General features: G+C 33.1%; 5 protein-coding genes across 6 annotated transcripts; 4 read left to right on the forward strand and 1 right to left on the reverse strand.

Moving 5' to 3' along the window:
- Positions 1-761: 761 nt before the first annotated feature.
- On the forward strand, positions 762-5,171 carry LOC105765284 (probable GABA transporter 2). 2 transcript variants are annotated; one of them, XM_052624764.1, is made up of 8 exons: positions 762-1,106; positions 1,534-1,637; positions 1,768-1,956; positions 2,059-2,289; positions 2,924-3,021; positions 3,599-3,785; positions 3,991-4,121; positions 4,241-5,171. In XM_052624764.1, exons 3-8 carry the CDS (start codon positions 1,884-1,886, stop codon positions 4,865-4,867), a joined length of 1,347 nt encoding a protein of 448 aa, XP_052480724.1. In that variant the 5' UTR covers positions 762-1,106; positions 1,534-1,637; positions 1,768-1,883; the 3' UTR covers positions 4,868-5,171. The 2 variants fall into 2 exon arrangements, with proteins under 2 accessions (XP_052480724.1, XP_012439749.1); XM_012584295.2 differs by lacking the exon at positions 762-1,106 and having other exon boundaries at positions 1,547-1,956.
- A 1,251-nt stretch (positions 5,172-6,422) lies between these two features.
- On the forward strand, positions 6,423-6,776 carry LOC105762277 (uncharacterized). The gene has a single exon (XM_012580154.2). The coding sequence runs from the start codon at positions 6,423-6,425 to the stop codon at positions 6,774-6,776; it is 354 nt and encodes a 117-aa protein (XP_012435608.2).
- Positions 6,777-11,152: 4,376 nt separating this feature from the next.
- Positions 11,153-13,715, forward strand: LOC105765292 (protein SEH1). Its single transcript, XM_012584303.1, has 8 exons — positions 11,153-11,394; positions 11,505-11,616; positions 11,698-11,795; positions 11,914-11,991; positions 12,069-12,224; positions 12,523-12,635; positions 12,828-12,954; positions 13,397-13,715. Exons 1-8 carry the CDS (start codon positions 11,236-11,238, stop codon positions 13,529-13,531), a joined length of 978 nt encoding a protein of 325 aa, XP_012439757.1. The 5' UTR covers positions 11,153-11,235; the 3' UTR covers positions 13,532-13,715.
- A 5,771-nt stretch (positions 13,716-19,486) lies between these two features.
- LOC105762540 (putative anthocyanidin reductase) lies at positions 19,487-21,201 on the forward strand. The gene is made up of 5 exons (XM_012580299.2): positions 19,487-19,786; positions 19,858-20,030; positions 20,121-20,327; positions 20,421-20,809; positions 20,944-21,201. Exons 1-5 carry the CDS (start codon positions 19,663-19,665, stop codon positions 21,092-21,094), a joined length of 1,044 nt encoding a protein of 347 aa, XP_012435753.1. The 5' UTR covers positions 19,487-19,662; the 3' UTR covers positions 21,095-21,201.
- Positions 21,202-22,834: 1,633 nt separating this feature from the next.
- LOC105765294 (probable WRKY transcription factor 53) lies at positions 22,835-24,784 on the reverse strand. The gene is made up of 3 exons (XM_012584304.2): positions 24,097-24,784; positions 23,861-23,989; positions 22,835-23,765 (listed from the first exon to the last, which is right to left on the reverse strand). Exons 1-3 carry the CDS (start codon positions 24,417-24,419, stop codon positions 23,150-23,152), a joined length of 1,068 nt encoding a protein of 355 aa, XP_012439758.1. The 5' UTR covers positions 24,420-24,784; the 3' UTR covers positions 22,835-23,149.
- Between the last annotated feature and the right edge of the window lie 264 nt (positions 24,785-25,048).

A 25,048-nucleotide genomic window follows, 5' to 3' on the forward strand; every position in this document is an offset into this window, starting at 1 on the left:
AAAAACTACTAAAATATATAAAACCATGATTTAAACTATATTATTGAAAACCGAATGCATTATTAAGGAGAAAAGTTGAATTGTAATATTAAAAATTAAATTATTGAAAGGAGAAAGTGGAAAAGGAAAAGGGTTGGGATATTTGGATTATTCTGAACTGAAAGCAACATAACGTGTAGCAGTCTTGGAATGTGATGGGTCTAATGGATATAGAATATATATGTGTCCACTGTCCATTTAGATTTTGTTCATTTTTCTTTATAAGATTCTCAACCTTACCACTTTACCCACGGGCTTGGATAATTGGTGTCCACTTCATGAAACCTCCTTTCATAAATACCAATTTACCTAATCATAATTAAACATCTAGAAAATAAGTGAAAACTAGAAACAATGGGCTGAAAATGAGAGAAACCAATAATGTTTAAACTAAATGACTCTATCTATCCTATATGCCAAGTACATAAAACATAAAAGCCGCCCGTTTGTCTGGTCCATTGTAGTTACAGTTTTAATTTAGGTGGCCGCCGTTTTTTACCTCTCTTTTTTTCCCCTTCTACCTATAAGCTGTTAGGTAGTCCTTTCATTTGCTTTGATAAGCAAATGAACAATGCAACAACTCCAACTACATAACAAGCCCCCCATCGCACCAATAACATTGTTCCAAGCGTTAGAATTTGACTGGTCATGAATCGGCAACAAACATGTTTTAACAAAGACAAACCGAAGTGATGATATCCTGTCATGGTATAAAAAAAAAAACAAATGGATCCGTGTTTTCTTTCATGGAAAAGAAAAGACCAATGTTATCAGAGAAGAAAAAGGAACTCGATGAAAACATATGGGATTGTGGGAGTCCTCTCTATGATTCATATGAATTAGCTTCAATCAGTCGTATCCTAGAGAGGCACACCATAGCTTTGCCATATCCCTGCTATCACTATGACTCGATGCGGTCGGGATTCATATCAAACAAGCCCGAACCCGAAGGGAGATCGGAGGGGAAAATGGGTAATCTTCATGCACTAGGATTGTTCCGGAAAGTCGTGAGTTGGACGCTGTGGAAGACGAGGATTAGACGGTATCGAAACAACAAGGATGAAAAGGTTTGAAGTAGCTATTCAAAATGTGCAACATGGTTTGAAATGGAACTTAAGATTTTGCCTTAAATTTTTTATTCAAAATGTGCAACATATGTTGGACAATAAAAAGCTACAGCTGATTGTTTTGAAGAGGCAACTGGTTTTGGCCTAGCTATAGCCATATCTGTTTGATATCCTGTAAATTCTTCATATCTATTATAATGTGGCAAAAGTTTCTTTAAACATATAAGCTTGTCCGTGTATTAGGGTCAATCTCTGTTTTATTCGGTAGATGATGGGTGTATATGTTAACCTAATAAGTAGCCATCCTTGCTTGATAAGTTAAAAACGTTTCAAGCTCAGTATTTTGTTTACAGAGACATCTTCTGTTAATAATTAAAAATGATGGTTAAATTTTGGCAACATTGTATGATTGAGTAGTTTAAAACAGGGCAATTACGGCACGTTACTGACAAGCATCGTCCAAGCAATCAAAACAGAGCAGGAAACTTTCTCGCATTATCTTGAAACAGAGGCTAACTTCAAACAAAAAGGGTAAAAAAAAACAATGGTGCATGTTCTATTTATGATCTTCAAATTTTGTGAAAATACCCAAGCTAGGAAAACTCCATTACATACACATATATATATGTTTCGTATATGATATAAGTATTTCTTGTTCTAGATATGTTACAAAACGCCGTTTCTGATTTGCCTTTTATTACTTCACTCCGCCGTATTTCATAAGTACCAAACAACTAGCCTTCCTAGTTGCCCTTCTTTCTTTTTTCCTCTAAAAATATGGCTCAGCCACCGCAACCGGAGCTACGTCTAGACTCTGACGCCGGAGCTGTGTTTGTTCTCGAATCAAAAGGTCAGAAACCAAAACACTCTTCAAGAGAAAAAAAAAAGCAATGGATTTTTAGTTTCGTTGGTTTACTTTTTCTTTCTGGTTTACGATGAAATATAAATATAGGGAAGTGGTGGCATGCGGGGTTTCATCTAACGACGGCAATCGTGGGGCCGACGATCCTGACGTTACCGTATGCATTTAGAGGATTAGGATGGATACTAGGCTTCTTCTGTTTAACGGTGATGGGATGTGTAACCTTCTACTCTTACTACCTCATGTCCTTGGTGCTCGACCACTGTGAAAAAGCTGGTCGCCGCCATATACGCTTCCGAGAGCTCGCCGCTGATGTTTTAGGTAACAACTAACATCACCACCATCATTATCATTATCATCATCTAGAATTGATTCCAACGTTTTTGGTTTGTTTTTTCAAACAGTGCGGAAAAGGTTTTCACATTCAAGTTGGCTATCTTCTTCTTGTTGCTGCCTATTCGTTCACATTTCAAGAATAATTCCTTCTCCATCACCTATTTTAATTTTTAATTTTATAAGAAATTCAATCAACTGTTTTCTTTTATAAAATTTAATTAATCAAGGTTAAATTTAAAAAATTTCACCTAAAAAAAATTAAATTGTGATTTTTTTTATTACGGCATGAAGAATACTTCTTTGTTCTTCTTTTGGAAAGCGGGAAAGGCTGAACCGTTAAACTATGTTTTCGGGTTCTTGGAGTGTTTGTCTCTCTTGTATTAGTTACGCGTTAGGCTTTTATTACTCAAATTATATTTTATATTTAATTCGTTTATGTTTAGTTAACTCAATGAGGCGGACGTTCCAACTCATTGTTTCCAACATTTATTAAGGTCTTTATAAATAGGTGAAAATATAACAGAAATGGGTATCCAAACATTTTTCTTGATTCGGGTCCATGGTGTTTTGAATTCAATTTTTAGGGTTTTACTCTAAAGCTTCACCATTTATTATGCAGGATCAGGATGGATGTTTTATTTTGTGATATTTATTCAAACAGCCATTAACACTGGGGTTGGAATAGGAGCAATTTTGCTTGCAGGGGAATGCCTTCAGGTATATGTATATAACTTATTCATTACAATTGCTTCTTCGGCAAAATCAAGGCATCTCATTTGTCATCAACACTGAAAAATTTGGTCTCTTAAAAAATCATTACTTATATACAATACAGATTAGCATGAACATGTTTCTTAATTTTCTCCTCTAACAAGATTACATTCTTGTAATTTTATCTGCAAGAACGATGGAGACGCTTGGGGACCCATTTACCATTAATATAAAGATACCATTAATGTCATTGTTCAAATCAATCCATTTATCATTTATTTCCATCTTCCGGTGCTAAGTTATGTGGCTGGTTTTTGTTCAACTTTTTGGCTTTTTGCTATATAGCATAGATCACATCAGTCTTTGTCAGTAAACATAATTATCTGCATTATGTAAGTCTACAACCATGTAAGCAATGAGCTAGAAATGAATTCATACTATGCAATTTTATAGTTGTTATTCATATTATCCGGCTGGATTTGAATGTTGAATATAAATTAGTTACGTCTGAAATATTAGATAGCTATATTTATATTAACATCACTGGATTGTTCTCCTAATTCTCTTCTTTTCATGTTGTAAGATCATGTATTCGAACCTTTCCCCCAGCGGATCGTTGAAACTGTACGAGTTCATAGCAATGGTAACAGTGGTTATGATAGCTCTCTCTCAGATTCCCACATTCCATTCCCTCAGACACCTCAATTTTGCTTCTCTAGTTCTCAGCTTGGGCTACACGCTCCTTGTGGTTGGTGCTTGTATCCACGCAGGTATACATTACTTGGCTCAAATTACATGAATAGTTTGTGAATGATGTCACTGTGACAATTGAAATATTCAATGCTATGAATAGGCTTTAATATTGAACCACAGCAATGTGGGCAGCAGGGAGACCACTTGTCACTTGCTAAACAAGGCTTTTCAATATTGAGACAAAGCATTTTCGAACTTAAACAACTGTTACTAGTGGTGCAGGTTTGTCTAAAAATGCTCCACATAAAGACTATTCATTGGAATCTTCAAGTTCATCGAGGGTGTTTAGTGCCTTCACTTCTATATCCATAATAGCCGCCATTTTCGGAAATGGGATTCTTCCTGAAATACAAGTAAACTTCAAAATCTTACATCTGAAAGTGTTGGAACATAATTTGTTTGGTTTCTAATCTTTGTTACCACCATATATGTTTCTTGGTTTTTCATTTCAACAAGATTGTATATGATACAGGCAACATTGGCTCCACCTGCTACTGGGAAGATGTTTAAAGGACTCTTAATGTGTTACAGTGTAATTTTAGTTACTTTCTACTCAGCTTCAGTTTCTGGATACTGGGCTTTTGGAAACAAATCAAATTCAAACATTCTCAAGAGCCTAATGCCTGACGATGGACCATCATTGGCCCCGACAATAGTTATTGGCCTTGCAGTTATATTTGTTCTTTTACAGCTACTTGCCATTGGCCTGGTTTATTCTCAAGTTGCTTACGAGATCATGGAGAAGCAATCAGCTGATGTAAACCAAGGGATGTTTTCAAAGAGGAACCTTATCCCTAGGCTAATTCTTCGAACCCTGTATGTCATATTCTGTGGGTTTATGGCAGCAATGCTTCCCTTTTTTGGTGACATCAATGGTGTGATAGGTGCTATTGGCTTTATCCCTTTAGATTTTGTCCTCCCTATGCTTCTTTACAACATGACCTTCAAGCCCAAAACATCGTCCCTCATCTATTGGATCAATCTGTTTATCATGGTTGTCTTCACCAGTGCCGGAATCATGGGCGCTTTCTCTTCTATTAGGAAGTTGGTTGTTGATGCCAACAAGTTCAAGCTGTTTAGCAGTGATGTGGTTGATTAATCATATGTATAAAGCACTAAACAAAGTCTTAAGCAAAAGCCAAAGTTAAAGCCCTTTCGGCCCGGCTGAAATGTACAAATCAAATGTTTCATGAGGCGTGGGCTAGGTTGAGATTGAAAGGAGCAACGTTCCACGACAGAAAGGCAATTCTGTCTTTAGAAAATGAAACCTCTGGCATCTGAAACTAGCAGAGTTGCAGTTTAAGGAAGATGTCCTGTGCTGCTATCTTTAATCTTCTCAATTGATTTGAAAGATTGGTTTTTAAACAACAATTAAAATAAAGAATGGTAGTCTTTGATTTTAATCTCTTCCAAACTTTTCCCCTAAATAAGGGATCTCTTCCTTTACCAACCGCACCAAAGCTCAAAAATCATGGATCATGTTGTTCTTGATTATCTTTCCCATGATCATGACGTTTGCTAAAGAAGGATTGTTAGAAGTAGAGCATATTAAAAAAATGCCACCATTGCCGACAACCTTAGGTGCTTACATTCTCATTCGTAATCAATCATGTCTGCACCAGTTCTAGTTGCACCAGTCATTATGCACCGTTTTAATAATAAATCAGAATGTTCAATTTCTTTTTCCGCATTGGTTTAAATTTCGGTCCGTATCGATTGTACCAGCTCATTCTGATTGATTCCAATTACACTAGTCAAAACATTCCTCACAGACAATGCATGAATAATGTTAAAATATTATTTTCTTTTACCTTCTTTAAAAAAATTATTAACGAAATTTAAAATTTTAACTTTAAACTTTAGTTAAAGGTAAATGAGTAACTTAAAAAAAACAAATAAATAAAAAGTAAAAATTTAAATAACAAACAAACTCAAGAAAAAAGATAAAATTTCTAAAAACTTCACGAATACAACTTACTCGTATGTTTTTTCCTTGTTTATTTTAAACTTATTAAATGATGAAATTTTATTTGTTAAAATTATTAATGAGTATTCTACATAATCAATTAATATTTTTATATTTGAAATTATTTAATCTAATTTATTTAATATATTTAAATATTTTATATATTAAATATCGATAAATTCAAATAATACACGAAAATATACAAATTCAATAAAAAAGATTAACTACTTGAATGTAACACACTCCTCCTACGGAGAAAAGAAATACCAACATTGAGTAATATTTTCTTTAAATTACCATGTTTATTTTACAATTTGTAATTTTAAAAATATATATAAATAGAAAATGTGTAATCACTCACTTATTTTTCGAAAATGCAATGTTATCCGCACAAGAATTTTATGTAATCATTATAATCTATCACATATAAAAAAATGTACAGATCCGACTTTTAACATTTACTTTTAGAAAATAATACAAATAAAAAGTCTCCAATAATTAATGGTCCATATGAAGAGACCGTGAGCTTTCCTTCATTTTTGGATCTTTTTATAATTATAATCTCATATCTACCCATATATAAGAAGCCTTCCTCTTTACTCGGTTCAATGGTACCACACCATATGACTCGTTCCAACTCAAGCCTTTCAACCGTCAACTCGACTCTGCTAATCTCCATTAAAGAACAATGTCCATGCCTCATACAGTCGTCGACCCTCCTCCCCTACACTACTCCACCACCCTTCCTCCGCCACCGGTTTCCAAAAAGCAGCCTTCCAAATTCTCTCGCTCCATCCTCAAACTCTTCAAATTCGTATTCAAGTTCAGACAAAGTTCGAGTCATTCGGTTTTGTGGTTGAAACAAAGATCGCTGGGGGACTACTTCGTAGTTTACGACAAGACGGGTGCACTCACGACCATCCCCGAGGTCCCGGAGATCGATTTTGGAGGACTTTCGCCGGAGATTAACTCGATGGTAGTCGAGAGAAGTGAATCGGAAAGATTCACTGCAGCCTCCACTGTCGGTATTTCATGTGCTTAAAAGAAGCTAAATTATACAGAAATATTATCATATATATATATCTATATGAATAACGAGGATGTGATCAAATAGTTTGTTCATATTTTTTAGGTTTATTTTTTCCTCTTTAATGTTACCGTAATGAGTTGAAGTTTTGTACTTTGATCCTTTCATGACTCAGACTCTCAGTTCTATGATCATCAGCTGAATTTATGGTTACAATTAAGCCATTTTATGTACTGTATGGAAGAGTGATTCACTTTGCGTTTATGGAGGATTTTACATCTTAATTATCATTTTATGATGTTCATATAGTTATATTACAAATTGATCCTACGTGTTGAGATGCAATTAACTCAAAATTAGAGTTGGGAAAATTATTTATGATCATTATTTTATAGTATCTTAAAGTTTGCATTAATGGAAAAATGAAATCTATATCAGATCATGGTAGTTTCTTTATCATTATCCAAATACATCAGAAATTAGTTATCCCATCCTCAAGTTATTGGTCTAATGATGAACATTGTGTTAGATTTTGGATTGGGTCGTAAACTAATTGCATGTACTTCAAATTAATTCAAGATCAATTGTGTTAAAATTAGTAGTAATATAAAATTTATTTAAATATCTCGAAAAATTTTATTTTTCTTTTTGAGTTGGAAAAGCGATTAGAGTTTAAACTTGAAATTAAATATTAATTCATGATTTGAATCAACGTAAATATTTTATTGTTACTACCAATAAGTGTTGAGTGTAATGGTAAGGCATTTTACATTTTTAAGAAAGATTCAAGTTCGAACTTTGAAGATGATATTATTATAAAATAGACACCAACAATATTAAAAAAAAAGTGGAAATATTATCTGTATGTGTTCAAGATTGGCAAACAAAGGTGGAAACTAACCAATATTTCTTCAATATTATCATAGAAGCAACTAACTTTTTTTCTTAATTAATTTTTACTTAGTTTGATCAGTTTCCATTCATGATTTGTGCTGTAATTGTTATGAGAGTTCATTGTCAATCAGCTGTGGTGGTTGTGCTTTAACGTGGGTTCTTATCTGGATTTCGTAGATGACCTTAAGCCGACGAAACTATTTCACGAAGCAAAGTTAAAAGAGGTTCAACTGTTGGCCTCGCCCATTTCCCACACCTGATCTCAACATTGACACTTAACGCTATAAACAATTACACAATAAAATCCTCTGCCCCTTCACTGTATCTTTCTGCCCACCAATGATTTTTTAACACGTGTCCAAGTTAACCTTTGTAGTTATATTCTTTGACTTGAAATATTTTGACACGTTAAGTTGTGAGAAGAAGGATAAAAAAAATTACTTTTTCATTTGAGTTTATTCGGTAATCTGGATCTTTACCACAGGAACTTGCAAACGCTTCCTCCATGCTCAAGATTCTAACACCTATTTATAACTTGCATGTTTCTACTGCTTATCGAGTTCCTTATATGGGTTTTTAGACCCCACTCCAAATTCGGAGCACAACCCATGCCCATATAAAGTGAATCTCAAGAACAGATGGGTCTGATCGGGTTTATAAAGTGAGTCTCAAAATATGGCAATTAAGAGACTGTGGAGTGTTAAACGTGTGACGAAAGTGTTTTTTAGATTTGAAATTGAGATATTGGGTCTAATCCAACATGGCAATATCGTTAAAAATGTTGATGTTTTGCAGTGGAGATGAGTTTAGGTTTCTAGTTTATCAATACATGGAGACACGAAGATAAATGCACAGGTTTACAATAGTAATCGGCGCCGCTTAAGGGTTGGCTTATTTGCACCACGATTATCAACTATCTATCGTGTACAGGGATGTGAAGAGTAACAATATGTTCTGATCTGCTGTATAAACACAATATCCTCGCACTGATGTCTCAGTTTCAGAGAAATCTGATAGAGGTAATGCAGAAAAAAAAAATCATTACCACTGGCTTTCTCCTTAGTAAACAGCGCAGTTGTACTAAAACTATTATTCTTAAGATATGATAGAACTCATCTTCTCGCATAAGTCATTTGCTCTCTCTTGAGAACTTGACATATCTTCACTCAAACCAGAGTCCCTAGCAAAATCTGGTCGAGGCGTATTCATGAGTTCCATTATAAAGTTTACATGCCACAAGGACATCCTTGCAAAGAAGAACGGTCGTAAAGTTCAAAAGACAGACACCCTTAGCACATCTATAGGAATTTGCAAATCTAGTCACCAGCTTCTCACTTATACCCCTGAATGAACAACAGCAACCTCCAAACCAATTATCAGCGACCTCTGCCAGTCAATCGATGGCGTTTCCACAAAATCTGTACGAGCGAAAGAGGCTAACGTTGCAGATTGAGGTTGGGGCGCTGGTGGCGGAGCCATGTTTCGCGTTGCCGGAATCCATAGCTATATTGCACCGGACAGTTTACGGATACTACTGTCAAAACTTTACAGTAAAAAAGTGTTAACATAAAAATAGCTTGTACACATGTCAAAAAATCATAATAACAAATATAACTATTAACATTTATATTTTTTATTAATTAATCTTTAATTTTTTTAGTTAAGTTTAATTTTCAATATTTAAAAAATAATGATCAAATTTAGTTAAAAGATAATAATGGTTAAATTAACAAAATATATATATTGAGATCTAAATTTATCATTATACTTAAAAGAATTCATAAATTATGTTTGACTCATAAATTTGATTTAGTTAAGAAATTAAATATTTTGAAGAAAAATAAATTAAATATTAAATAATATTAAAATATATAATTATTAACACGCTTATTTGATAAGCCATTAAAAAACTTCCAACATTTTTTTATAATTTATTCGATAACTTTAATAAATTTTATCCAAAATTACTAGCTACCTATGAAGATCGAAGAGATTAAGTTAATTTAAAAAATATATATTTAAAATAAATTATCTCTTTAATGTTGTTAAAAACTAAAAGTGAGGGATTTATATAAGTGATTTTACGTCATTTTGTAATTTTTATATGATTAACATTTTAACAATCTAACCATTAAATTTATCTATATATTTATACTTGTCATGTATGTAAATATTTTAATCATCCGATATCTCTATTATATCTATTTAAAATATTGTCTATATTAATATATATTTAATGGTTGAAAGTTTTTTAAAACATAAAATGAATAATTAGAAATTTTAAATTTATGGCAAACTTGACGTGCATGATTTATCTGAATGAAGCATGAAATTAATGGCCAAGATAGAAAGTTTTACTTGGGATCTGAATTAAATTGTATATTTTTATGAGAACTAAAATGCAATTTCATTATTTTAATAGCTTCTATCTTTACAATTTTTTAAATCATTAAATCAAAATTTTATCATTTTTAAGAGGTCAAAGTAGAATTTTACTATTTATAACTTAAAACTACGTAAATTTTTAAGGGTTAAAAATTAAATTTCACATAGGAAGGGGGAGGCCTTGCCAACCTCCCTTTGCACCGCCACTACATGCAATTTGATAGTTGAATTATTAAAATATTTATTTTTCACAGTTATAATATTTAATTTTATCTAAAATTATATAAAATATCATATTAATAAGATTAAAATTATGAAATAAATAATAATAATAATAAATGGGCTTACAGGATGCGGAAAATTAATCACTAAACTCACTCGAATGAATACCTTAAGAAAACTAAAAGAATTATGAAATAAGTAATTTAAAAAATCAAATCTTATTATTATTTATTAACTCTTACAAGCATAACAGATAATTTTATAATATAAATTCAAAATTATAAATTTATAAACTTAACTTTTCAATTTGCCAAAAATAACTTTCCATATTCTCATGTTTGGCACCACTAATTTGTAATCAAAACAAATATTTAATTGTGTCATTAATTGTATGGAAAAAAAGCAAATTATTGTGGGTAGACCTAAAATATTTTAATATTATTTTATATTTGAGTTTAGTTTTAATATTTGAATTTTTATTTCTTTTTACTTTCTAAGTTAGGCTTCAAAATTCAGTTTCATACCTAAGTTTTTCATTTTGATACTTGAGTTTTATTTTTCTATTTAAATACTTGAAATTGGCTTTAATGTTTAATTTGGTATTTGAGTTTTTATTTTTGTACCAACTAAGTACCTATGATTTTTTACCAGAGCACACTATCATATATTCATTGGGCCACATAAATTTGTTTGGTTTGGGTACCAAATTGAACATTGATGCCAAACTTAAATATCAAATTGGGACAAAAATTCTTAGGTATTAAATTGAATTTTGAAGCCAAACTTAAATACCAAATAGTATATTAACCCTAAAAAATACGGTTTACAGTAAGGGTCAAGCCCAATAACTCCGTCAATCCAAAGGTTCAAATTTAAATCCACAATCTTTGGCGGGCTTGGCCCTATTCAAACCCTCCCTACCGGCGGAGTTTAGGGTTTTGTAGCAACTGAATCTGTAACAAATTGTACGGACATGGAGAAACCAGTGGCGACACTCGATAAAGGCGCAATATGCTCGGCCTGGAACTACTGCGGCCAGAGATTAGCCGCCGGCTCCGTCGATGGTTATCTCTCAATTTTAGATTCTCGTGACCCTTTGTCTTCTTCATTCACTTCCTCCTTCAAATTCAAGGTTCACTGAAACAAAAGAATACATTTTTTTTCCTTTCAGTATTCATTTTTATCTAATTAATAATTATCCATTTTAGGCTTAAAGTTTGATTCACCCCCCCTTTGATTTAGGTGCACGAAGGTTGCGTTGTGAAGGTTGCTTGGATCCCGCCCGAGTATGGGGTTGCTGTTGCTTGCATTGCAGAAGATGGGACTTTATCAATATGGGAAGAGCTTGTAGAAGGTAATTAATTTCTTGACATTTAATGGACATTTGGTAAATAATATTTCGAAATTGCCAATTCATATTGTATATTCCTGTTAGGTACAAATCCTCTTGAATGGAAGCTATGCACGAGCTTTAAAACTAGCTCTAAGGTTTTAGATGTTCAATTTAGTGTCACTCAAACGAGCTTGAAAATGGTGAGCTGTAAAATTGGGTTTTTCTTTTCTTCATCATGTTTCCATAATAGCAAATATAGCTTTTTGTGCGTTAGAGTAGCAGTTTTATAGCATATTAAAATTCCTCTTTATTTTATAGGTTGCTGCTTACTCAGATGGCTTCGTGAAAGTCTTTGAGCTCCTCGATCCTTTGGAACTAAAGAATTGGCAACTTCAGGTGATCAGTTCTCTCCAACTTGGTCCACTTATCCACTTTATGATTTTCTTTTAACTTTCTTATGTTCTTATTTCCAGGCCGAATTTCAAAATGTTATAGATTCGGTTACCATAGTAGGGAAGGCTTCGTGCTTGACAGCATGTATTTCATGGAATCCACAAAATGGTGAAGGCCAAGAATCAAGCTTTATTTTGGGTTTCAATTCTGACACTCCACAACTCAATTCCCCCAAGGTATTTCCGTATTTGTTTTCCTTGTAACTAAATTTTGCTCTAATATGATGGGAATGGAGTAGCATCGATTCAGTTCATATATGCTCGCATTGTATCTGTAGTATTGAAACTTATTCGGTTTGATTCATCAAGTTCCTGAAAATTTGAGTTATTGAAGCTTGTGCAAGTCTGGTAGCCATATTATATAACTTACACATTGATGTGAGGAATTTGTGTGGTAGCATTATTCTTAAGCTAACATAATTGTGTGAATGTGTTGTTAAAATTGCTAATTTAGACTCACTCTAGAGTTCAATAGGTGTGGGAATTTGATCCAGCTCATCAGAGATGGCTGCCAGTAGCAGAGTTGGCTTTGCCTGTTGACAAGGGAGATCAAATATATTCTGTTGCATGGGCACCAAACATTGGACGGTAATGGAAATAATTTTTCTTTTTGAAAATTGTGTTTTTCCACGCACCATTGGCCTGCAATTACTAGCACTGTAAACATTATTATATAAAGTCCACAAGTTCCTCATTTGCATTGGGATTCAACTTGGATGGTTTCCAGATCATTTTGATTTGTCTGTTGAAACTGATTACTGCCTTCTTTTGGTGATGTAGGCCATATGAGGTAATAGCTACTGCATCTGAAAAAGGAATTTCTGTATGGCGTGTTGGATCAACCACTGACATGGATGGAAGGCTCTCCATGGATAAGGTTGCGTTGCTTTCTGGACATAACAGTGAGGTATTCAATATTTAGAATTTTACATTTTGAGGTTCTTTATATTGTTTTCTGTTAGTCTACATATGATTTGTATAGTTATCACTCCTCTCTAGTTCGACTTTCAACATGATAAATGCAGTTTTCAGTCAGATGGTGAGATAAATCGTCTAAAATCCTCCCTGGTAGAATTGAGGGCTTTGAAAATTTACATTACTAATCTTGCCGGGATTTCAAAGTTTCTTTCTCTGTTTCTCATTGCGGATAACTGCGTTACTTTTATACGAGCATTCGTGACATGAAAACTGCACCTAAGACCTGGAGAAAGAGGTTATTAATAAGATTCAGAGGAACTGCTGAAGTTTATGCCCTACATGCCTGCACTGCTATCCCACAATAGTTTAGGTAGATCCGGTTTCATTTTCATGCAAAGGGTTTGATTATTTCAATGTTGTTTGATGATCAGGTGTGGCAGATGGAATGGGATATGAGTGGAATGACCTTGGCAACCACCGGGGGTGATGGGCGTGTAAGGCTGTGGCAATCTAACTTGAACGGCACTTGGCATGAACAAGCAACGCTTGAACCCACTTCATCTTAGGCCTTTTATAATTTCGTTATTTAATTCCTTAGCTCTTCTTTTGCCAGCCAAATTGTGCATGTTTTCCAATTGAAGGCTTTTGCTGCTGCTGCTATTGTATTTTTAAACACCATCTACTTTGCTGCTCATTTTTATATAAATATGAATGAATCAAATTTTATATAAATATATAACACTTTAACCATGATTATGGCATGCGAAAATAAATTAGCATTTTATGCATACAAGGATGATCAAATCTACTTCAAACCATTAGAACTTTTGTCCCAAGTCTTCATTTGTCTTGATGCTGGATTTAGCACTCTGATGAAACAGAACCTAATTTCAGGGAAAGAAAGGACCATACAATTCATTAGTTTTAGGCTTAATATGCCATTTGGTACCTGTATTTGGTTTTTATTTTCAATTTTGTACCTGGGTTTTTTTGTCCCAATTTAATATTAAGTTTAGCTTTAATATTTAATTTGGTACCCAAACTAAATGGCATCATGTGGCTTAATAAATGTTTGACATATGTGCTCTAGTAAAAGAAAAGAGATAAATTACACCATTAAATACTAATCACTCTAAAATAGAGTGTTTTTATTTTGGTCACTCAAAAATAAAATGATAAAGTAATCATTGTCGTTAATAAAATTGAACAAAGTGGTCACTCATCATTAAATCGTATCTTCTATTGTGCTTTTTCTTTTTCTCATCTCTCTTCTAACCCAAGAACTTTAATGGTCGCCTCCATTAAAGATGTCGTCTCTGCTTTCGTCATACCACTGCCGCCTCCTACTCTCTTAATCTGTAGTCTTCCAATAAACTCAAATAAACACCATTACCATCACTCATTTTAAATCTAATTCACCAAACCCTTCATTCGTTAACCATCACCTCCATCATATCCCCCACTTTTTATCATCATCGCCCACCACACTATTTAAGCCCCTATTCAACCACCGATATCTCCATACACCTGAACCAAGTGAGAAAAAGATTCAAAAAATAAGAAATGCCCAAAAATAGAACTTGAAAAAAAAAAAAAAAGACAAGTCAAAAGACAAGAAAGAAACAAGTGAGAAAAAGACGAAAAGAGAAAACACCCTAGGTCTGGTCAAGATTCAAAAAAATATGGTGATGATCGATTTTTAATTTTGCGCCTCTACTATATTTAAATTTGTGATTTATGCTTTACTCTTTAATTTGACATAATTTAATTATATTACTTTTATAATTTTATTTATTAGTTCAAATAATTAATGTCAATAACTATTTCAGTAGGAATGTTAAAAGTGAATTTCACTTAAAATACCATTCTAACACAAAAAGTATATATTTTCAACATGATAAGTTAGAATTTGTAATTTTAAGAAAAAAATTCACATAAGTGTTTTAACCTGAATAGTTAAGGGTGTTAATTATTTGTATTAACCTATGATATTATAAACGTAGAAATACTAAATTATGTCTGTAACAGCCCGATTTTGGGTTTAGTCGGAACAGTGGTTTCGGGACCACAAATCCGGTGAGAAAAAATTTATTTTAAAATTTTGACATGGGTTGCATTATGATAGGAAGGTTGCATGAAAATACTGATATGAAAATTTTATCGATTTAGTGATTAATTAATGAAAGAACCTATTTGTATAAAATGTAGAAATTGAATTCTAGAAGCTAGAAGGGTTAAATAACTATGAAATTCAAAACTAGAGGCCCTTATATGGTAAATAGACTATCAATCAAAAGATAATAGATTTTTATGGAATTTAAGAAAAAGAAAGGGATTAAATTGGAATTTGGGGAAATTAAAAGATGATAATTAATTACATGAGTATATCATCTTTTTCTATCATCTTCTTCCCCAAAATTTACATGGAAACCCTAGGAGAGAGGAGAAAGACTAAATTGGTAAGTAATCATGTCCCGTTTTTAATAATTTTTATATTTTTGAGATCGTGATAACATGTTCTCCCTATTTTGAGGATTTATTTGAAAAGTTATCAAGGTATGGAAATTGTGCCATGGATGAACATGCTGAAAATTTAAAATTTATGGTAGAAAATGAAAGTTTGTTAGTAAATAAACAACTTTTACAAAGTGATTTTGGGTGAAATTGAGATTTAGGGACTAAATGACAAATTTGTGAAATTTAAAGGAAAATTCTGATTTTTTGAGAAATCTATGGACTGTTATAGATATATATGAATTTTGTTTAGGCTTAAAAAGGGGACTGAATTGCATGAATTTCATTCTTCGAGCCTAGGGACGAAATAGGAATTAATGAAAAGTTTAGGGGCGAAAATATAATTTTTCTAAAGAGTGATTTTTAAACTAAATTGAATAATGTGAGTGTTAAATAAGTTAAATTTGTTGTTATAAATCAAGAAATATGAGAAATTGACCTTGATCAATAAAAAAAGTGAGAAAAGTGAAAAATTATGAAATAGTACATTTAGCAACAAAACAGTTTAGACAATAACAGTTGTGTGACTTTGAAAATCATAAAAATGGTGAAAATTGAATTAGAGGGTGAATAATATATGAAATTAAAGCTGAATGAGTCTATTTTCACATAAAAGAAACAGTGTATACAAACGAATTTTATATTATGAGATATTTGAATTTGGGTGAGACAGGGTCAGAATGATTAGGAATACCCTATTCTAACTTGGAAAATCATTAAAAATTGTACAAAAATAATTATGGGTTATAATTTATATGTTTAAAATCCTTAATGAGTCTATTTTCAAGATAAATAAACAAGGATATCATTCGAATTCTGTACAATGAGATAATTAATTTTTAGTGAAGAGAGGTCGGAACTGTCGAACAGTGAAATAGGGAAAACTTTAAAGAATAAACTGTACTTATTGGCTGAACCAAAAATTCTTAAAATTTTATGGTAAGAAGACGTATGAGTCTAGTTTTATGGAAAATTAATGGATCTTAATTTGGAGCTCTGTAGCTCGAGATATAAATAAATTAGTGACTCAGACTCAGATAGACAACTTGAATTTACATACTGGAAAATAGTGATAGTATGGATAATGTTGTTTAGATGTGTTATACACATTAAGGATGTGGAATGGAGAGGAGGAGGAAAATTATATGTGAATATTCAGCTAATATGAGTTTATTTTAAAATAGCTAATTTACATGTTATATGTTCAGGGACTAAATTGAATAAAATAAATTTTTAGGATAATTTTGTAAAAATGTCAAAAATGACCAAATTGCATGAAATGAATTGTTTTATTATTTAAGTTAATAAATTGAATGAAATTTTAATTTAGATCAAGATCGAGCAGAAAATCGAGGGAAATAGAAAATTTCCAAAATGCCCCTGTATCTTGGTATTTCTGCAAATTAACCTGATAAGTTCGTATGAACTATATTCTATACAATTTTGATTAAAGTGAATGTTATTTGGTGATGAATAATATATATGTATATGTGTTAGTATTGAACTGAATTTAGAAAACTGAATTGAATAAGAAATATGTATTTGTATCACTATAATTCGGACTTTATCATTATTATGTGTTTAATTTACTAATTATGTGTGGTAAGTATTTTAAGGTAAGTGTTTATTAAAATGATAAATTTATGATTGGGTATTGAAATTGAGACTGATACTGAAATGAATTATGGAATACTGAATATTGTTTTGAGTACTGAGTTGAATTGTGAAGTTACTGAATATTGTTATGTATACTGCATTGAACTGTGAAATTACTGAAGTAATGAATTACTGCAATACTGTGAAACTGATTGAAATAAGAAATTATAATTGATACTGAACTAAGATGGAAATTGTACTGAAAAGTGAATTAAATACCCTATTAACTAGTCGGGCTAGTCGGGTATAGTTGGCATGCCATAGGATATGGGAGAGTATGGGTTTTTTCCGGCTTACTGATCAGGCACTTATATGCCGACTACTGTTATGTTACTATTACCGATTTGACACTTTGTGTGTCGAATACTGTTACTGTTACTGTTACCGAATCGACACTTTGTGTGTCGAATACTATTACTGTTACTGTTATCGATTCGACACTTTGTGTGGCGAATACTGTTACCGTTACTATTACCGATTTGGCACTTTGTGTGCTGAATACTGTTCCCGTACTGTTACAGATTCGACACTTTGTGTGTTGAATACTGTTACTATCACTACTATAGTTACTGATTACTGTTTAGGTACTGTGTATCGTTAAGGTACAATTTGCCGTACTGGTGTGTTTGGTTGGAATCCACGTATCCGCCAAAGCCTGAGTCTGTTAATAAGGGTAATTAAATGAAAAGTTAAATAGAACGAAATGAAACAGTTGAGCTATTGAAAGAAACGTGATTGTGGAATCTAATTTGAAAATGTGAATTGAATATGAAAATGTGAAATGAAAACATGAACTAAATATTCAATATTCATGAGATAAATAATGGCTCAATGTGATAGTATATGATATTAACTAATGAAAGCCAAATTGAATTGTTAATGGAAATATATTATCGAATTTAATACTCAGTTTAGATTGAACGCGGGAAAGAAATGGTAAGAGACTTATGTGTTTGAATTGAAAGAATTATAGATTATTATTGATATCGATCTGAAGGAAGTGTGTTTATTGATCATATTGTATCTGACAAAAGCAATTATGAAGTATTAGAGTTATTTAAATTCCTACTAAGCATTCATTGCTTACATATTTGTTTTTATTTATCCTACAGATTATCAAAAGCTCGATTGGGTTGGAAACTTGTCGGAGATATATCACACTATCCATTGGTTATATCGGTATGTTCGAATGATTGGATTTTGGATATAGTGGCATGTATAGGTATTTTGTTTAATAATGGCCTATTTCCATTTACACGAGCAGAGACACGGGCATGTGTCCCCTGCTTCTAAGAAAAATTTTGAAAAGTTGAGAAATGACCGTATTTAATTTGTAAAGTCTGGTAATGCTTTGTAACCCTGTTCTGGTGACAGATTCGGGTTAAGGGTATTACAATGTCAAATTAAAAATAGTGATTAAATCTCAAATTTATCCACAGGGTTATGATATTCAAACAATTTAAACCTAAGACAATAATCCTAGACAATATATGCTTTTATTTATATAAATACATATAGTCTTTAAATGTATAATAAAAAGTTAAATATTTGACACTATTATTTTGAGGATTTATATATTTTATATTCGAGTATTTGATTTATTATCCAATATTGATTTATAACTGATATGAATATAATTCAAGAATGATTACTCAAATTTATTTTTATTTTAATTCAAACATTTTAAATATTTATATTCGGTACTAAAATTGAATTACTTGTTGAGATATTCAAACTGAGTATCCATTTTATATATTTAAAGTTATTGTTAAACTTGAAATTTTAAATTTCAAAAATAATTTTAAAAATTATAATATTTTTAAGAATTGAATTAATGAAGTATTTTACTTTTAGTTATATAAGTATAGCATATTGGGGTGATATTATGAAGATTCATTAAATTTAACATTTATTTTATTTTCATTGATATATAAAAATTTGTAAGAATTATTTATTTGATAAGGGTAATAAAAATGAATGAATGAAAGTTATGAAATCATTTAAAACTGATAATGGTTTAAAAATTAATTTAGTAATATTTAAATTATATTTATAATTTTTAAAAAATAATTATATAGATTTTCTTAGTTTCTAGAATAATATTTTAAAGGGATTGATTTGCAAGTTGATTTAGGATTGATAACGACTTTGAAGACAAAATTAGATAAAAATTTGACACAACATAGCTAAAAAAGGGGACACGTGACAAATATATATGTGCCGCCAAATGTCATGCAAAAACTCATCAAAGTCCAACAAAGTGGAATTTTTTATGCCAAATTTAATATATATTAGGAAAAAAAAGTCATAATTGAAGATTCCGATGGTATTTATTCGGCCGGTCGAAGAGAGTGTGAGCTTTTATTTGTAATATATTGATTTTAGTTGACTATTTCACATCGACAGCCGGCGGGGACAAATGATTATTTCAAAGCAAGTGAATTTGGTGATGCCTATCGCCTAGGCCGCTCTTTTTATATCTAAACACCTTTGCACGTCTTCTATAATTATAGCACAGGTCTCAGCCATGGAGAAGCAAGCAACAAGCAAGGTCTGCTGCGTTACTGGAGGTTCTGGATATTTAGGTTCTTGGCTTGTTAAGAAGCTCCTCCATAAAGGCTACACTGTCCATGCAACCCTACGAAACTTAGGTTCTCTCTGCGTATATATATGTGCTTCTTCTTACAGTTGATGAAATTTCTGATGATAATTTGAACTGCAGATGATAAATCGAAAGTTGGGTTTTTGAAGTCCCTGCCTGGCGCACACACCAAACTGGTTTTATTCCAAGCTGATATCTACAATCCCGACGAGTTCAAACATGCAGTTCAGGGGTGTGAATATGTGTTTCATGTGGCTACTGCAAAGCAAACAGCCGACACTCAAAGCTCACAGGTTAATAACTAGTCTCTCTTAGTCTTTCTTTTTTTCAAGTTAGCTTAGCTGCCGGCAGATAATCATGGATTTGTTGATTTACATATGCAGGAAATCATTGAAGCAACGGTTTCAGGTGTGAGGAGCATCGCCGAGTCCTGCCTCAAATCGCCAAGCGTCAAACGACTTATCTACACGGCTTCGGTTATGGCAGTATCGCCATTAATGAAAGATGGATTCAACGTCAAATCTTGCGTGGATGAATCGTATTGGACTAATGTTGATGTTGCATCAATCCATGGCCTTCAATATATGCGGGTCACTAATTTTATATTTTACTAATTTAGAACTTTTATCTTTGAATTAATTCTGATCGACTTTCTTTTCCTTTTAATTAATTTTTGGTTATAGACGTATACTATATCGAAAACCTTAGCGGAAAAAGTGGCATTGAGCTATAACGGTGAAGCGAATGTTAATGGCGACAAGCTCGAAGTTGTGACTCTTCCTTGTGGGCTTGTTGGAGGAGAGACTCTGCTTTCATTCGTGCCTTTAAGCGTCGCCGTCATGTTTTCGCCGCTTACTGGGAACTCATCTACTTTGGTGGCCTTACAATACATGGAACAGCTTCTGGGATCGGTTCCTATAGTTCACATCGATGACGTTTGCGATGCCCATATCTTCTGCATGGAGAAACCCACCATGGCCGGCAGATTCATCTGTGCCGCAGCTAATCCAACCATCAGACAAATCGCAACCCATTTTCGAGAAAATTATCCAAAATACCAGATACCAGAAGAGTAAGTAATAAATATACAGTAATCTCTATACTATTAAGCGTTGACACTTGACAGTATAATACAAGGGTCTGGTGAATAAATATAAAATTCATTAGGAAAATGCATATATGAAATTGGTTTTAATGAACGTACAGGTTGATGGGGGAAGAAAAGGAAGGTATCGCATGGGACAGCAGCAAACTGGTGAAGATGGGGTTTGAGTACAGGGAGGACATGGGAAAAATATTGGATGATAGTGTAAAATGTGGAAGGCGACTTGCAGCTGTGGGCTCCCTCTGTTACTGATGTTTTGTTGTTTTATACGTATATGGTGCAGCCATCACTTATTAGATTTTGTCACGGACACAGGAATAATAAAAAACTGTATTAATGTTTATTGGACTACCACATTCCTACCATCTCGGTGAAAAAAAATTATACAATAAATATATATTTTAAAATTATTAAAAACTAAACCAAGTATATGATAAAATTGAAGATTTAATAGTGCATTGATAACATGATGTAAATTCAAAACTTAAAAATAATCATTAACTTCAAATATGAACCATAAATTAGATATAATTACACAAAAAAATTGAGCAAAAAAGAAGAAGACAAGGATGAAAGAAGAAAAATAAATTACCAAATCACCTGCTTAATTGACAATGTTGTTATTACAATAATTAGAGAAACATGAATTTTAGTGTGCTTAAATGCGCTTTTGTACATTATGAAAGGCCAAATTTGGGTGACTTTTGAAGAATCTTGCACCGCAAAGCATCGAAATTAAGGGGAAATTAATTAGTAGTCACTTAATTATTAGTAATATTGTTATCATTTAATTATGAAAAGTTATAAAATGACTATTTAATTACTTAATTATCTTTTTTGATCATCAACCAGCTAATGGTGTTAGTTTTTAAAATTAACATAATAGCAACTTTTAACCTTAATATTTATATATTTACGTATTCTATAAAAAAAATTTCTTTCCTTTTGTCTGCACCATCTTCAACGAAAAATCCTACAACGGACCGTCCAATTTAAACATATATGGATTCTTCATTTCATTGGGATTATATAAGGGTGAGGCCCACTGCAATCAGCCCAGTTCATAACACATCATAACTGAATTGTAGCACTAAAGCCCAAATCCGAAATCCAAAAGATAATCCAAACTATTAGTACTAATATTATTTATCAACCAGAAGGGAGATCCAAGCTCCCAAAGGAGGAGGCAGCACTGAAACTGAATCCTCGATAAATCTCCCTTGTGTACAGCCTCCTCTAACTCTAACCTACCCAAATATCCTGTCCCTCTAACATTTCTGGGTTCTTCTTCTTTCTTGCATAATCACCAACCAAACCCAAGTAAATCAAGCTGAGATTTGTTGATAAATGCACCTATGTTGGGATGCACCATTATTTTAACATATATTATACACCCTTCTTTGTTTTATCGAATTGTGTATTTGATATGTTAGATATTGGAAGTTAGTTGCTGTTATTCTCATAGTCTGTGCTACCTTTTTCTTTTTTTGGATAATCATATGCTACACTTTTTAAGACTGAATTAATGGCTTCCATAGCTTAGTGCAAATATGCATATTGCGAGTTGTGACAATGGAGCACCTCATTGTTGTATCATCACTGATCGTTGTTGTCACATTTCACATATCTATTTAGCTGCAAGTAGAAATGAGCTACACAATCCTGCCCAAAGCAAACAGAAAAGAAATGAGATTGGCATAGGGTTATAGAACAAACCAAATTTGTCTTCATTCAATTTAGTGTTGTACAAGTTTTATTACTTTTAGATGCTTTTCTTTTGCAATTTGATTTTGCTATTGTTGCCTTTGTTTCAATTCTGCTAATTTTCCTCCGTGTCTATCTTTGGCTGGCTTCGCGTCTACCACCAAGAGTCCCAGCTGGAATTTATGGTAAGTTGTAAGCAATTATTTACTGTTGCTTATGGATGCCAAATTGTGATTCTATCCTTGTGGTTAAGACAGCAAAGGTAAAAAATGGAACTTGCAAATGAAGTTGCTGTAAGTGTTGAATTACATTTACATTATTTATGTTTTCGCAAGAAGGTTTACATAAACCAATATTACCTTTTAGGTAAAATCTGCACACAAATATTATTGCAACTGTGATTAGAACAAATGCCAAAACTTTTTATCACTGGAGATGCCTTACAAACAACAATAAATTGGAAGAGACTTATCCATTGCACAAATTGCACTTTGGCTAAAAAACAAAGCTAGAATGAGCAGATGCTATCAGCTAATCTGATCAGTGGAACCCGAGTTCTACATCTACCTTTTACTCTTTTTATTTCAATTCTAAAAAAAAGAATTAGGAGGAGAAAAATCCTTGGGCATCGAATTGGAAATTTGGATCTAACTCAAGTTGATCGAGTGAGAAATCCAAGTCTATAATTGGAGAGTTGGTGGCTGAAGTGTTGGCTGAAATCAACTCCTTGAGATCAGGTTCAGAGTTTTGTGTGCTAAGCATCCCTCCGACGCTGTTCATCTGAGGTTGTGAAGCTGAAAAGTAGTTTAATTCAGGCGTAGCAGGAGACGTGAAAGGGGAAGAAAAGCTGTTTAAGATATTGTTGTTATCGAGTACTCCTGAAGGTGAAAAACTATGGTTTTCGGTCTTAAGCCACCCGAATGATGTCGAAGGAAATGAGAAAGAAGTTGCCATCTCGGTATTGACCGTTAGGCCTTTTCGAAGATTTGAGAGGATATCTTGTGATTGCAGTTGTTGGTTATTGTTAGTATTAAGGTTGGTCAATTTATATTCTTGTTTTTCTGGTGATGCTGGTGGTGGAACGGGCTGGTTTCCATGGACACATGTGTGAGTTCCCCTGTAAGTGATCTCAAAGATGGTGGGATCTTCATCTGATCTCTGTACTTGCTTTGTGGCCCAGCAGTCCTGCGTGTGCCGGTACGTGCATCGATAATAGCTTCTGCAACAGTATATAATCTCTCATTACGATTTTTACTAACTAGAAAGTGAAGATAATGTTTAGCTAATGATTAGGAAATGAAAAAGACTTGTCACCTAGGATATTTGGCTCCCAGGATGTCTTTTTGCCCATATTTTCTCCAACTGTAGCCATCATCATGAGTTCCTTCCAGCAGATTTTCGGAAGTTACTCTCACATGATCCGTCCATCTCGGCAACATCTTTCTGCAAAAACCCGATCCCGAAAAAGAAGGAATCATTAGCATCTGATCAACTTCATGAATTTGCAATAACATACATGAATTATATAACTTTCAGCTTACAAAATTCACCTCTTCTTTGAGACATCTCTAGTATCCTGGTTATCCTTATCTAAATCATCACTCCGAGGGCTGCCATTGATGGATAGAGGAGACTCTGGCACACCGGATGTTGCACCCACATTCTGTTGTGGCTGTCCCATAGACATAGGCCTACTGAATTGCAAAATCAGAAGAGCTTTCTCATAGGAAGACAGAATTTTCTGTACTAACAAGTCCATTGATTCAGCAGAAGATGCTGTATCCAAATGCACCCTTAGCTGTTTCGCTAACTCCATCCCTTGAATCAACTCACTGATCAATGTCCCCTGCTCCCGGTTCCCTCTATGCTCCATTTTTTCCTTATTTTATTCTTCTATTTTACAGTTCCAACAGCAAGGTATATTGCAGGAAAATGCAGAGGGATATCTTTGTTTGACACGTGGAAGTACTAATTCATAATACTTCTAAACCGGGTAAATTTGGTTACCAAGAAGCAAAAGCTTTCCCTTAAGGAACACAAACAAAAGCAGCCAAAGGGACTGAAATAATCTGACTGGTGAAGAGCAAGAAGAAACAACCATGGAACTTGGCCTGAACAAAAAGTTGATTATGTAACCCCAAAACTTGTTTCTTTTTGCTCAACTTAACCAAAGGAAAAGAGTAGGAGAGCGAAAGGTTTGTGGTTTTTTGAAGAAGAAATTGAAAACTTGGGGTCTTATAAAGGAGGGTTTTAATTAAGCTTGAAAAAAGGGGGTTGGGGGGGGGTTAAAAGTGTTGTGAAATTGTAGAAAGTTGGAAAGTTTGACTGAAAAGAAAACGAGTTATTCAGCAAAGACCAAAAGGGGTGAGTCTTTGGTCATGTATAGTTTAGGAACACTGGGAAAAGGGAGGTCCAGACTCCAAACTCTGACCAATTCTTCCTTCAAAACTGGACCCAATGTTGCTTGTCCCTTATTTGTCCTTTTATGTTGCGAATGATTAA

The sequence above is a fragment of the Gossypium raimondii genome, chromosome 12, assembly GCF_025698545.1.
Source record: "Gossypium raimondii isolate GPD5lz chromosome 12, ASM2569854v1, whole genome shotgun sequence".
NCBI lineage: Eukaryota > Viridiplantae > Streptophyta > Magnoliopsida > Malvales > Malvaceae > Gossypium > Gossypium raimondii.